The sequence below is a fragment of the Saimiri boliviensis genome, chromosome 2 (genome assembly GCF_048565385.1).
Source record: "Saimiri boliviensis isolate mSaiBol1 chromosome 2, mSaiBol1.pri, whole genome shotgun sequence".
Lineage (NCBI taxonomy): Eukaryota > Metazoa > Chordata > Mammalia > Primates > Cebidae > Saimiri > Saimiri boliviensis.
This window is the reverse complement of record NC_133450.1, coordinates 15,475,377-15,489,688: the sequence shown is the minus strand read 5'-3', so window position 1 is coordinate 15,489,688 and position 14,312 is coordinate 15,475,377. Positions and strand designations below refer to the sequence as shown.

General features: G+C 38.3%; 1 protein-coding gene across 2 annotated transcripts in view; it reads right to left on the bottom strand.

Annotated features, from left to right (window-relative positions):
* Positions 1–14,312, bottom strand: part of PTPN21 (protein tyrosine phosphatase non-receptor type 21) — an 88,838-nt gene that overhangs the window by 39,063 nt on the left and 35,463 nt on the right. Inside the window, exons 1-4 of one of the 2 annotated variants that reach the window (XM_074392860.1) lie at positions 9,872–10,035; positions 4,156–4,180; positions 3,375–3,472; positions 344–411 (exon numbers count right to left, since the gene is read on the bottom strand). In XM_074392860.1, the coding sequence (XP_074248961.1) occupies positions 344–411; positions 3,375–3,472; positions 4,156–4,180; positions 9,872–9,950 (270 nt within the window). In that variant the 5' untranslated portion in view covers positions 9,951–10,035. Of the gene's footprint in view, positions 1–343; positions 412–3,374; positions 3,473–4,155; positions 4,181–9,871; positions 10,042–14,312 lie in introns of those variants that run through there. The other variant, XM_039469244.2, reaches the window with a different exon arrangement.

Here is a 14,312-nt window from a genome sequence, read left to right as displayed (position 1 = left end):
TTTGTAAGGTTTCAAGCCTTCAGGTAAAAACAAAACCTATGCATGCTTCCTGAGAAGCTGAAAATGAATCCTTCTTTTTAAACTCACATTTAAATAGAAAACAAATGTCTGCAGGCACAGTGCAGTGACTACAGACCCCTCAGTTTCTGTGGGTTCAACAAGGACCCAGATGACTACTGTCGGAAAAGCATTCACACTTGAGATATTTATACGAGGGACTTTTTTTTAATATAATGCTATTTCTGACTAGTAAGCCTATGATACAGACTTTGTTTCAGGGATTATTAAGGTTACAGAAGTAAACTGTTTCTTTCAAAAGGCCCAGTGTCAAAAGAAGCCTTACCACAGGAAACAAGGCAAATTTCTGAAGAAAGTCCTGGGATTCATACTGATCAAAGTCACCAAAATCAGCTATATAGAATGATAAATATTCATGTTAATTATATTTAAATTGCATTTCAAAATATGCACAACAAAATTCAATACAGTATATATAGATGGTATGCTTATCTTTCAGAATCGATTTTTTTTTTTTTTTTTTTTTTTTTTTGAGACAAGAGTCTTGCTCTGTCACCAGGCGCCAGGCTGGAGTGCAGTGGTGCAATCTCGGCTCACTACAATCTCCACCTCCTGGGTTCAAGCAATTCTCCTGCCTCAGCCTCCCTAGTAGCTGGGACTACAGGCACACGCCACCACACCCAGCTAATTTTTGTATTTTTTATTAGAGACGGGGTTTCACCATGTTGGCCAGGATGGTCTTGATCTCTTGACCTCATGATCCACCCGCCTTGGCCTCCCAAAGTGCTGGGATTACAGGCGTGAGCCACCACACCTGGCCCAGAATCAAATTTTTTATAGCTATAAAAAGTATATTTTAAAACTATCTTTTAAAAAATATTAATCAGGTAGATATGAGTCTTGGCTTGGAAAAATGCCTATGAATTAAATTTTTTAAAAGTTCCAAGCTATATATAGTATGATTTCATTTTTATAGTTAAAATGCAAACAAAACCTACACTGTCATCATATATGCTTATGTGAAGAAAAATGTCAAGGAGAAACCAAATTGTCAACAGTAGGATGACCTCTGGGGAATGGACTTAGACCACTTGAATATATTAGAACAAGATATTATTTGTTTTGAAATTTTTAATTTTTTTAAAAAATTGACAATTCAGCAAAATGCTCATAAAAAAGTAATTCTTAAAGCCAAAAATGATAAGAAAATCCATTGCTTATAGCCATTACTGGAAACAAAGAAGAAAAAAAAAGGAAGAAAATCCAAAGTACCTTGAAAAGGAATGTGGCTACATATGCAACAGGCATTTGTTTAAAAATGATACATGTCTCCATGTCTGCTAATAGCTGAAGGAATTTTATTAATAATTATTCTGATTAAAGTTCACTCCCAAGGCTAAATGCCAGTTATTGTTTGAAATAATGCCCCATCAGGAATCTTCCTGGCCAGGCACAGTGGCTCACACCTATAATCCCAGCACTTCAGGAAGCCAAAGAGGGAGCATAGCTTGAGCCCAGGAGTCTGAGACCAGCCTAGGCAACACAGCAAGACCCTTTCTCTACAAAAAAATTTAAAAATTAGCTAGGCATGGTAGCACACAGCTGTAGTCACAGTTACTTGGGAGGCTCAGGTGGGAGGAGTGCTTGAGCCGAGTAGGTCGTGATTGCAGTACGCCACGATCACATCACTGCACTCAAGCCTGGGCAACAGTGCAAGACTCTCCAAGCAAAAGAAAATACACACACACGTAGATACATGTAGATTAGACATGTAAAAATGAAAAAATTAAACAATTCAAAAATGCTTGAGAAATGTAGAATCTTCATTTATACATGTACATTTTAAAGATGAGGTCTTGCTATGTTGCCCAGGCTGGTCTCGGACTCCTGGACTCAAGCAATCCTCTCACAGTGGCCTCCCAAAGTGCTGGGATTAGAGGTGTGAGACACTGCACCCAGCCATCTTTATCTATTATGATTGATGATATTACTATATAATCCAGGACAAACATTTAAGAAACCAAACACACCCAGCCATCTTTATCTATTATGATTGATGATATTACTATATAATCCAGGACAAACATTTAAGAAAACAAACAAGTGGAAGGAGGGTGAGGGATAAAAGACAACACATGGGGTACAGGGTACACTGCTCAGGTGATGGGTACATCCAAATCTCAGAAATCACCAAGAATTTATTCATGTAACCATAGCCAGGAGCAGTGGCTCATGCCTGTAATCCAGGACTTTGGAAGGCCGAGGCAGGTGAATCACCTGAGGTCCGGAATTTGACATCAGCCTGGCCACCATGGTGAAACCCTATTTCTACTAAAAATAAAAAAATTAGTCAGGTATGGTGGCAGATATCTGTAATCTCAGGTACTCGGGAGGCTGAGGCAGGAGAATCACTTGAACCTAGGAGGTGGAGGTTGCAGTGAGTCAAGATCATGCCACTGCACTCCAGCCTGGACCACAGAGCAAGACTCAGTCTCAAAAAAAATTAAATAAATAAGAACTTACTCATATAACCAAACACCAACTGTTCCCCCAAAAACCTATTGAAATAAATAAATAAAAAGGAACCAAACAAAGGAAATGTACTTAAACTATAAGTGAATATAATCGCATCAAACTCACTGACTGGCACTTCTTCTTAAAATATTACCTATTAGCAGATAAAGTCTTTGAACTAGATGAATACATAGCATAGAATTAATAAATATATACATATATAGTCATATGTCACTTAATGATGAGAATATGTTGAAAAATGCATCATTAGGAGATTTTGTCACTGTGTAAACATCAAAGTATACTTACACAAACCTTGGTGGTATAGCCTACTACACACCTAGGCTACACTGTATAGCCTATTTCTCCTCCTAGGCTACAAGCCTAAACAGCATGTTACTGTAATGAATACTGTAGGCAATTGTAACACAATGGTATTTGTGTATCTAAACAGCAAAGGTACACTAAAAATACAGTGTTATAATTTTATGGGACCACTGTCCTATACGAGGTCTTTTCTTGGCCAAAATGTCATTTGGCATGTGATTGTATGTATGTGTATGTATACACATATATACATACTTCTACTTATTGTAGTGTTTGCTCTGTTGGCATATAACATGATTAACTTCCAGAAGTCTCATATTTCATTCAGGTATTCCAAGTTCATTCTTTCCCAAAAGGAAGCCCCTTTGATAACAGAATATTTCACTAATATGTAAACACTACTAAAAATGTAAATAAACACTCAGTTAACTTAAAAATCCCTTGCTATTCTGTTGCAACACATTTTAATCTGATAGAACTATTTCATTCTGAATTGCTTATTTATTCTTATTTACCTTGAACAGCTAAGCCTGCTAGCTGAATTGCTTGTTCTAAGGTACAAGGAATACTTCCTTCCAAGATATCTTTCTTCAGTTGCAGATAATACTGATACCTATAAAAAATGTCAGTTTTATAAGGTCAATGTCAATATGATCTCCAATTCAGACACGATACATTTAACCATACTTTGGTAGAAAAGCAAAAACCAGTAAAATAAAACCTTAATCCCACATGGTTTCTTTCTGTTTTTGTTTTTTTAGATAGGGTCTCCCTTTGATGCCCAGGCTTGATGCGGTGCCATGATCAAAGCTCACTGTAGCTTCCACCTCCCTAAGCTCAGGTGATCCTCTCACCTCAGCCTCCTTTGTAGCTGGGACTACAGGCACATCCCACTGTGCCTGGCTAATTTCTCTATTTTTTGTAGAGATGGAGTTCCACCATGTTGCCCAAGCTAGTCTTGAACTCCTGGGCTCAAGCAATCCTAGTGCTTGGATTCAAAACGCTGGGACTACAGGCATGAACCACCATGCAGAGCCCCCAGATGGTTTCAAATAAGGATGAGGAAGTCCTCAACCATATGACACTTACACACACCTTAATCAATCTAATGAGTTACTTATCCCAGATGATAGTTATTCCAAAACTAAAACAATCCTGTAAGACAATTAGTCATCTGTTTCATGCCCTGTAAAATAGTCCCTACAATTTCTTTTCAGTTGGAGAAATGGAAAGCCAATGGCCAATCTTTATTTTAAAAACTCTGACTAATAACTTGGTAAATAAGACTGTGCTTACCTTGTTTGGTGAAAGTTCCTTAGCACTGGAAAGTAAAGTCAGAGAAAAATGGTTTCTGATATTTCAGAACAGGCTGATATTAAAATATTTCTAATGCAATCCCCTAAAACAGCTGTTAATATGCTTTCTTAATATATGGTAGTATGGGTTTACTTCTGTTTATCACCCTGTTTGTACTTTCAATATGTAGGGCTCCAGTTACCAGAATAAGCTTTAGAGTCAAGCAGACCTGAACTCTCCAACATAGTATTATGCATGATGGGCAGCTCATAATCTGTGGGTTTAAATTCTGACACCAGTAAAATGAGGGTACCATCACCCCTTCACAGGACTCAACATATTCAAATAGTAATATATGTAAAGGACTAAAAGCACAGCCAGCAAACAGCAGCTGTATCAATCATGTACTTGAAGCCATACACTTCTCCACTTTCATAAGGCTTTAGAGTGAAGATTTACTACTTCCTTTTATTCATTCACTAAACAGGTAATTACTAGGGTCTACTATGTGTTCAGCATTCTTCTAGATGCTGGGAATACAGTACTAAATGGAGATCATGGACACTCTGTCAGTGCAGTCTGTAGAGCTATCTGGAATCCAAAATGTCCTCCATATTTGGTGCCCGTGAAGTGCAGCCCAGTTATAGTCCATGTTTGAATTCCTCTGAGAGCCCACTCCTTTAATCATTTCCTATGAGTCTTTATCATCTTATTTCAGCCACAGGCATGTAAACCTTTGTTCTTTATTACCAAAGAACCTTACCAAAAATTATCCTTTCAATTAAGATCCAGCTTCTCCCCTTCCACCTGCTAATAGCCAAACCCATGTATTTCTCCCTATTAGCTAATGGGATACTGGTAGTTCTAGGATCCAACAAAGAGAAAAACTTGAGATTTTCTATAAGGCAGCTCCTTTCAAAAGCTTACCTGAGGGAGAACGTGTTAAGGAAGTCTATCTATTGAACATGTTGTTCACAGATTTCATTCTAAATATTCTAGGCCTTTTCCTTAAATCAAAAACACTAGAAAAGGCCAGGTGCGGTGGCTCATGTCTGTATTCCCAGTAGTTTGGGAGGCCAAGGCGGGCGGATCACTTCAGGTCAGGAGTTGGAGATCAGGCTGGCCAGCCAACATGGTGAAACACTGTTTCTACTAAAAATACAAAAATCAGCCAGGCGTGGTGGGACATGGCTGTAGTCCCAGCAACTTGGGAATCTGAAGTAGGAGAATCGCTTGAACTCAGGAAGCAGAGGTTGCCCTGAGCCGACATGGTGCCGTTGTACTCCAGCTTGGGTGTGGCAACGAGACTTCATCTCAAAAAAATAAAAACATGTAAAAGCAACATACCTGGACCCAATTAATGTAGCCTTCCACGGGTTACATAGAATTTCCTGCCTTCTAGACTTTTCTAATTGTAGTCTCATGGAGTCATTTGGCAAGTTTACATGTTCTCCAATTTTTCCTGAAAACTAATCATTAGATCTAGAGCAGCACTATCTAATAGAACATCCTGTAGTGATAGAAATGATCTATATCTTCACTGCCCAATATAGTAACCATTAGCCACATGTGGCTATTCAGTACTTGAAATGTGGCTAGTGCAAGAAAATTCTTAATTGTATTAATTTTAATTAACGATAAATAGCCGAATGCAGCTAACGACTACCTTATCGAACAGCACAGACTAGAGGCTTGCTTCGATACAAGTTCATTTTAGTCATTTGCATTGGTGGTGCCTGGTACTTCCTGATGCATTACATCAGAAGAAATGGTATTTGGTTGTCCCACTTACAGTGATGCTGACATTGCCCACTGAGTTCAGATGATGCCAGCCTATTCCTTTTACCCAAAGGTTTTGGCTGATACCGATGATGGTTATCTAGACACATTACTACATCAAAAAATGAAAATGGTGATTCTTCTATTTCACAATTTCTCCTGCATTTATTAGCTGTGATTCTTCTATAAAGATCATTTCTTTAACAAATATTTGGTTACCTCTTTAAACATTCTATAAAGAAAAGATAGGATAAATTTAATGCCATTCAGAATAATGAACTGGTATTCTAGCAAGTTTCAAAGGTGACCAATAAGGTTTTTTTTAAACATATTATGAATGTGTGAATTTTAAAAGATATATTTGATGTGTTTTAATCCATGCAGTTGTATTTTTTGTTTTGTTTTGTTTGAGACGGGGGTCTCACTCTGTCACCCAGGCCGTGTTCAAGGGATTCTCCTGCTTCAGCCTCCTGAGTAGCTGGGATTACCAGCGTGCACCACCATGCCTGGCTAATTTTTGTAGTTTTAGTAGAGATGGAGTTTCACCATGTTAGCCAGGCTGGTCTCAAACTCCTGACCTCAAGTGATCCACCCACCTCGGCCTCCCAAAGTGCTGGGATTATAGGTGTGAGCCACCATGCCTGGCCCAGTTGTATTCTTTATGATGGTCAAAATTTCCAAGCTTTGCACAGCGGCAGTATCATAGCCAATGAGGTTTATCCAAGGCACAATTACTAATTGAAACAAGATTTCCATTTTTGCAAGTAAAAACTCCAGGCACCAGAGTGTTTGCTCTCTCTGCCATGTGAGGACCCAGCCAGAAGTTCTGCAAGCCAGGAAAGGAGCCCTCAAGAGACCTCAACCATGCTCAAATCTCCCAACAGAAAACAGGTCAGCTGTTTAAGCTACCCAGTCTATAATATTTTGTTATGGCAGCCCATGCTAAGGTATATTCGCAGGTTGTTTTTGCTGGATATATAATCATTGCCTCATATTTCCTTTCCTTGAGGAGGTTAAACGTTACTTTTTTGTCTGTTGGCATGAAGCGTTTTTCCAGAAGTCTGATACCAATCTTATTTTCTTAATTTTATAAGTAACAGAGTTTTAGTCTGGATGCCCAATTTCCGGTGACTTTGCCGAATGTGTTGGCACTGATTTTTCTGGACTGACCATCCCAGGTACACAGTAGGCCTTTTCAACATACAGCATCAAGTCATCTTCCTTTCAAGAAAGTTTTTAGAATGTGTTACAGCTAGAATATAGAATTTGTTATATCGTTTTCAGAATTTGTTCTTTGCCAATGTTTTGCCTTAGATCATACTGTCAGAAGAATGTTTTGGCTTTTTCCTTTAGGGAATCCTATTACATCTGCTTTTTAACTTGTCTTCTATACTTTTATCCTATCATTTCAAAATTTCAAATTGTGTTGACAGCTATTTTCATATTCACCTGTTACATAGCCAAATTGTTCCCAAACTTTTCTAATTCACATTTAAATGGTTCTTTCATATCACCTGTTATTTTCTTAATTTTCTTTAGTTCATTTTGTAGTGTCAGGTACCAGTTTTCTACTGCTTTGTGGTCACATTTTCTGTTAAGTTTGTACTTGCTGAAAGCGTATTATTCAGACTGTTGTTCTCCCCATTTGTTTTCTTACAATATCTTTGAGTGGGTTTTTCTAGAACACCATTTTTGAGGTATAATTGGCATACAAATAAGCTGCTGAAATTTCAAGGGTACAGTTTTGATACATGCATGTATCTATGAAACCACCACTACAAGATGAGGAACACAGTGACCACCTGCAAAAGTTTCCCTGCACCCTGCACAATCTTTCTCTCCTATTTCTCCCCCGCTTCCTAGGAAACCACCCATCTGCTTTCTGTCTATGGAAGATAGACAGACTCTGGATATCCTGGACCAAGAGGTAACCTAGTGCATGGAAAGGACACACTGAGGATGCTGGAGCAGTGAGAGAAAGAGGGATCGTCCTTGAAGACTCTATGGAGCTGGCAGACAAGCTCTGCAAGGCTGACTTCTGAACTTCTCTCACAGAAGTCAATGATATTTAGGGTTTTGTGTTATATATAGCTATGCTTAATCCTTATTGATACAACTTCTCTGTCAGGCTCTCCTATACCGAATCAATGAGCAATCCTATTGATTGAATCTAATAGGCCCATTCTCTTTCAATCCAGCTAACGCCTTTCTGTTCAGTTCTACATTGTAAACCAATGCCTAGATTATGGCACAGGCATTCCTAAACTGGTCTCCCGCCTACATTCTTGTCATCTCTGATCTACCGTCTACGATGCGTGATCTTTGTAAAATGTAAATTTAATAATTCTATTAAAATTTGAAAATGTCTTCCTCATTGTACTATGACTTTATTGCTAATGCCTATTTTTTAAACCTCCTGTCTAGTTAATACCTGAAACTTCCTGAAGACCTGTAATCATTTCAATTGCAAAAGCTATTCCCTCTAGAAGATTTCTAAAGTCAATTTAAAAGTGAGTCTCTTTACCTTTCTTGTTCAAGTTCCCCTTGCCCCACCCCTAAGAATCCACGGCTTTAATTAAAGCATTTATTATCATAGGATGCTGTAACTATTTATATGAACTGCCAATTCCACCAGACTGCAAACAACTCCTCCAGAATAGGATTTCAAAGCATATTCACCGCCCACTCTGTTCGACACAGTTCTTAGATCATATCTTCAGTAAATGTTTAAATGAGTTAAAATGATCAGTTCAGGCTTTTCCTTCTGGCTTCCACTTTTCTCTTCGATATTTCTATCTTAGACTTTTACAGTCAGTTTGTGTTTATCCCTACCACTGGATCCTTACTGCTTCAACTTTCCATTCTCTCCTAATAATTAACTGGCAGACTCCAACAGCACTCCACAAACATGGGGCAGTACCAGGTTCTTACTAGCTGCAAGGCACTGTGTAAGATATCATTAAGTAAAGCTAAAGAAAACATGGGCTTAAAACCTAGGAAAAAGATATATGCACAACTGTAATAACTGGCTGTGACTATTATCACCTTAACACAAGTAGAATCAAATTCTAGGTCATAAGGCAAAACTCACTCTATCCTGGGGTCATACATGCTTCATGGAGGAGGTACCTTCTAAGAACCACAATTCAGGAGGCAAACAGGATTCCAGTAAATAAATGTGAGAGAAAGATCTAGGATACAAAGATGAAAGGGCATGTGGCACGTTCTAGGCCCTTGAAGTAGCAGCTTCACTCAAAAGTAACATTAAATATAATTAAAAAGATAAGGTAGTGACAGGATTCAGAGAACTCTGAAAGGCAGGCTCAAGAATTCAAATTTTATTCCTGTTTTTGTATGTTCTCAGGGGGAAAAAGAGTAAGAATTCTTAGTTCCTCTATTCTGCTCCTTAATATCATCTTCCCATTCTGCTTTTGTCCCTATTAAGTGCACTACTGGCCAAAATTTCCTGGTCTTAAAACACTTCCCTCCCTCTCCTCTATACTCCCTCCCCAATCTATCTAGAGTATAGCTAGAGACAGAGCACTCCAGGAGCCTTTCAGCACATTTCCTTGAGGAATGAACACAGATTTTGTAACTAATTTTTTAAAAATTTCTTCTCTCCTTTCCTCATTACAAAGAATCAGAAACAAAACAACAAAAACATTAAAGGTAACATCACTAAAAGAAGAGTTCACAGCTAGGATAAATACACCATTTTTCTCTTTAATGATTCCTTTGTGCCTGGTGAACCTGTAAGCTACCTAACATGCAGTAAAACACTCTGACATGCCACATGAGAACCTCCTCGTAATATCGTGGCTAAAAATGTGGGGTGAGAGGGCAAAGTTTCAAGCTTATCTTCTGACTTCAACCTTAGTTTCACTTTTTACATCTTGCTAGATTATTTCCTGAAAACAAGCAGCATGTAATTTCTCACCTGGTAATCTCCTGCTGCAGCTGAGAAACTGAAGGCACATAAAACACCACTCCAAAATAGACGGTAGGTTCCAGTGCATATTTATCCAGCTGCTTCTTCAAAGGTTTTTCCAAATCTACCCACCGGCGCTGATTTTGCTTGTTGTAGTACCAGAGGCTGAAATAAGTCACCTGGAAAGACAGAAGGTCACTGAAGGAGGTAGTAATATACAAAAGGATTTCAATGACTTCAGTCCCACTAATCCGTGACCTGGGACTAAGTGACAGCAGTCTCCTATTGCCTCTCTTCACAGAGAGGAAAAACAGCAAAAACGGGAGGGAAAAAAAGGAGGTAAGATCGATCTGTAACTAGCTACTCATATTCACGAAACAGAGGCAAAAAGTCAATTGCACTCGCATATCATTTATTAAACTCTGCACCAAAAAAAAAAAAAATGCATTCATAACCTAGACACTGGAATGTAGCAGGTGCTACTCAATTTTACATGCAGGTTTTAACAACCACCACCAAAATACAGAAGAATATTATCCTTGGTTTTTTCAATTAATAAAACACTAAGTTTATCTATCTATCTATCTATACATATATATATATATTTTTTTTTTTTTTTTTGAGTCAGAGTCTTGCTCTGTTGCCCAGGCTGAAATGCAGTGGTATAACCTCAGCTCACTGCAACCTCCACCTCCCAGGTTCTAAGCCACTCTCCTGCCTCAGCCTCCAGAGTAGCCACGATTACAAGATTAGAGTGTGCACCACCATACCCAGCTAGTTTTTTGTAATTTTAGTAGAGACAGGGTTTCACCATGTTCATCAGGCTGGTCTCAAACTCCTGATCTCATTTGATCTGCCCACCTCGGCCTCCCAAAGTTCTGGGATTACAGGCATGAGCCACTGCATCCAGCCTCATAATTAATATTTTTAAATAATCATAACTCAGGTTCTACCCAGTGGACTTCTGAGTAAATAGTGTTGAACCAACTTTTCACTACTCTTAGTTCTGGTTTCTATAAAAACCATTATTTAATGTAAGTACCATGAATTCTAGTATTCAGATGCAATTGTAACTCTTCTTTACCCTTTTGTCCCCAAAATTTCATTAGATACAAATTTAAAACAATTATAATTCTGTAGAGGAGAATGCTCTCTCTTTTTATACACACACACACACACACACACACACACACACAGTGTATGAGAAAAGCTATGACCAATGCAATAAAATAATGTTGGTGTATTGCTCAGAAGTTTAAAGAAAATGCCCAGATGTCTTAGCATTTAGATCGCACTTGCTGTGTAATGAAACTGTTAAGGTAAATCAATACTAGCCCTGGGCCTGGTCAACCTGAAAGTGTATTAATGCACTTAGGAGTTGAAATGGCAGCCTCAAGCCACTGCTAATACTTGCCTCAAAATCTATCTACAGATCAAGACAACTGGAAAAATCACTGCTTTGTAGTTGTACACTCCAGAATAATACTGTCCCAACAGAACTTTGTGTGATGATGGAAATGATCTGCATCTGCACTGTCCAGTGAAGCAGCCACTAGCCACATGTGGCTACTGAGCACTTGAAATGTGGTAGTGCCAGCTGGGCGCGGTGGTTCACGCCTGTAATCCCAACATTTTGGGAGGCCGAGTGGGTGGATCACGAGGTCAAGAGATCGAGACCATCCTGATCAACACGATGAAACCCCGTCTCTACTAAAAATACAAAAAATTAGCTGGGCATGGTGGTACGTGCCTGTAATCCCAGCTACTCAGGAGGCTAAGGCAGAAGAATTGCCTGAACCCAGGAGGCAGAGGTTGCGGTGAGCCTAGATCGTGCCATTGCACTCCAGCCTGAGTAAAAAGAGCGAAATTCCGTCTCAAAAAAAAAAAAAAAAAAAAAAAAAAGAAATGTGCTAGTGGCACTGAGGAGCTGTATTTTTAATATTATACAATTTTAATTTACTTAAATAGCTGCAAGTATCTAGTGGCTACTGTACTGGATAGTATAGATTTAAAGCAACAAGAAAACTGAGAAACAATAGGCCATTTTTTTGACCTGCAATCCTCATTCAAATATAAAACTTTAATCTGTAAGGGAAAAGCTTATGCAAACATGCCCTCAATAGTCATTTTATTATTTTTTTAACAAGGTAAGAGCTATACCTTTAAGATTAATCAAATAAATTCAACAAGAGTGAGGAATGTACCCATTTTCCCCTAGATCCACAAATCTCTAGAATACTGCTGGACTTTAAAATCTGTTGAATGAAAAGAAGGAATGTTCTCTTGTTTCTTAGTTGCCACCTAAGTCATCACACAAGAATGGAATATTTCGAACATTTCCTATGTACCAGGTTCTATTCCAAGAACTGTAGAGGTATCGCAGATTAACCCACCATCACTAATTTATGAAGCAGGTATTTTTATCTGTGTTAAACCCTAAAGCCAGTGTTTTCCCCAAGTATTGTCCCTTGACTACCTCTACCAGAATTACCTAGAGGGTTTCCTGGGCACAAAAAGCTATTAATCTCCTACGTAATTCCTGTGTCCCTTAAAATTTGATAACTTTGCACTACACTACACTGCCCCTCCAAAGTTATGCAAGAGAAAGTTATATAAAACCTTATCTTTGGCAGGCGTAGTGGCTCACACCTGGAATGCCAGCACTTTGGAAAGTCGAATTGGGAGGAGTGCTTGAGCCCAGGAGTTCGAGACCAATCTGGGCAACATGGTGAAACACTGCCTCTACAAAAAATACAAAAAATTAGCCAGGAGTGATAGCATGCACCTGTAGTCTCACCTGCTTGGCAGGCTGATCACTTGAACCCAGGAGGTAGATAGAGCCTGCAGTGAGCTGAGATCGAACCACTGCACTCCAGCCTGGGTAACAAAGTGATACCCTGTCTTTTAATAAAAAAACTTATCCTTGACAAGCTTCATGGAAATAAAACTTCTGAAACTTCAAGCATACCGTAATATATCTGAAAGGCCAAGTCCTATGGTTAATCATATTCTGAAGTTATGATATTTTTTAATGAATTGCTTATTATCTGTAAGCACAGAATATGTATCACACATTTAAAGAAAACAAGTACTGTTCTTTTCTTCTTTTAAACTGCAACTTACAGAAAAGGAAAATCTGGCTTAATAGAAAGAGCTTGATGCTTAACTACAAAGTTCTGAGTTTGATTTCCAATAGCTACTTACTAGGTGTGAAATGGCAAAGTCAACCAGTCCCATTTGGTTTTCTCAAGTGTAAAATAAGGTAATACCATCCTCAAAATCTTATCATGAGGACTGGATAAGGGAAAACCATGTAAGTACATTTTGCTACAAGAAAACCATCATATTTCACTTTTTGAAAGAGGGTCTCTATCACTCAGGCAGGAGTGTACTGGCATGATTAAGGCTCACTGTAACTTTGAACTTCCAGGCTCAAGTGATCCTTCTGCCCCAACCTCCTAAGTAATTAGACTACAGGTGCATGCCACCACACCATGCTAATTTTTTTTTTCTTTTTTTTGATCAAGACAGGGTCTCACTATGTTGCTCAGGCTTGTCTTAAACTCCTGGCTTCAAGTGATCCTTCCATCTCAGCCTCCAAAAGTGCTGGGATTACAGGAGTGTGCCACTGTGCCAGCCTGAAAATCACTGTATTTTTAAAAAATATTATTTAGTTTCACCCATTCTCCCCACCAATTGAACAAAATCAATTATTGACTCTGCCCCTCAAAAGACTTTTGAAATTATCTACATGTATTTGATTATGACAAAATACATTTCTGTTACTATGTCTGCTTTTTGTTCCATCTTAGAACACAAGTTTGGGGCTGAATGTACCACATTTGGTCTATAATGTATATCATTACTATGCACTTTAATTCCACAAACATTTATTTTTGCCAGATTAGGAATCTTTTAGGATCTAAAACTGTTTTGGTCATTAACAGTATGTCATCATTTTTAACCAAAATGAAAATGTCTTAAAAATACCCTTTGAACAAATTAACTTTCTAAATACATTTGGACTAGACTGTTTCAAATACAAAAAAAGAATTATAAAATTTTAAGTTTATTGTATAATTTGTGGTTGTACCTTTTCTGAATGGGCTGTGATAGAATTAAAATAACACTGAACAGTCTGCTAACATTCTTTTAAAAAGCACATTCTGAAAGGAAAACTGTTAAAATGTGCTAAGTTTATCAGTGCATCTATTACTCATAAGACATGAATTAGAAAATCAAACAGAACTGGACAAATACATTTGTTGAAATCCAGTCATAACTAGTTCTTCACAAATTATATACCATAGAAGAGATTAGCAAAAACTTTATCTAATGGTGCAAACAGCTGAAAAGACTGGTGGGCTTAAGCCAGACATGGTGGATCATACCTGTAATCTCAGCACTTTTTGGGAGGCAGAGGCCAGTGGATCACTTGAAGTCAGGAGTT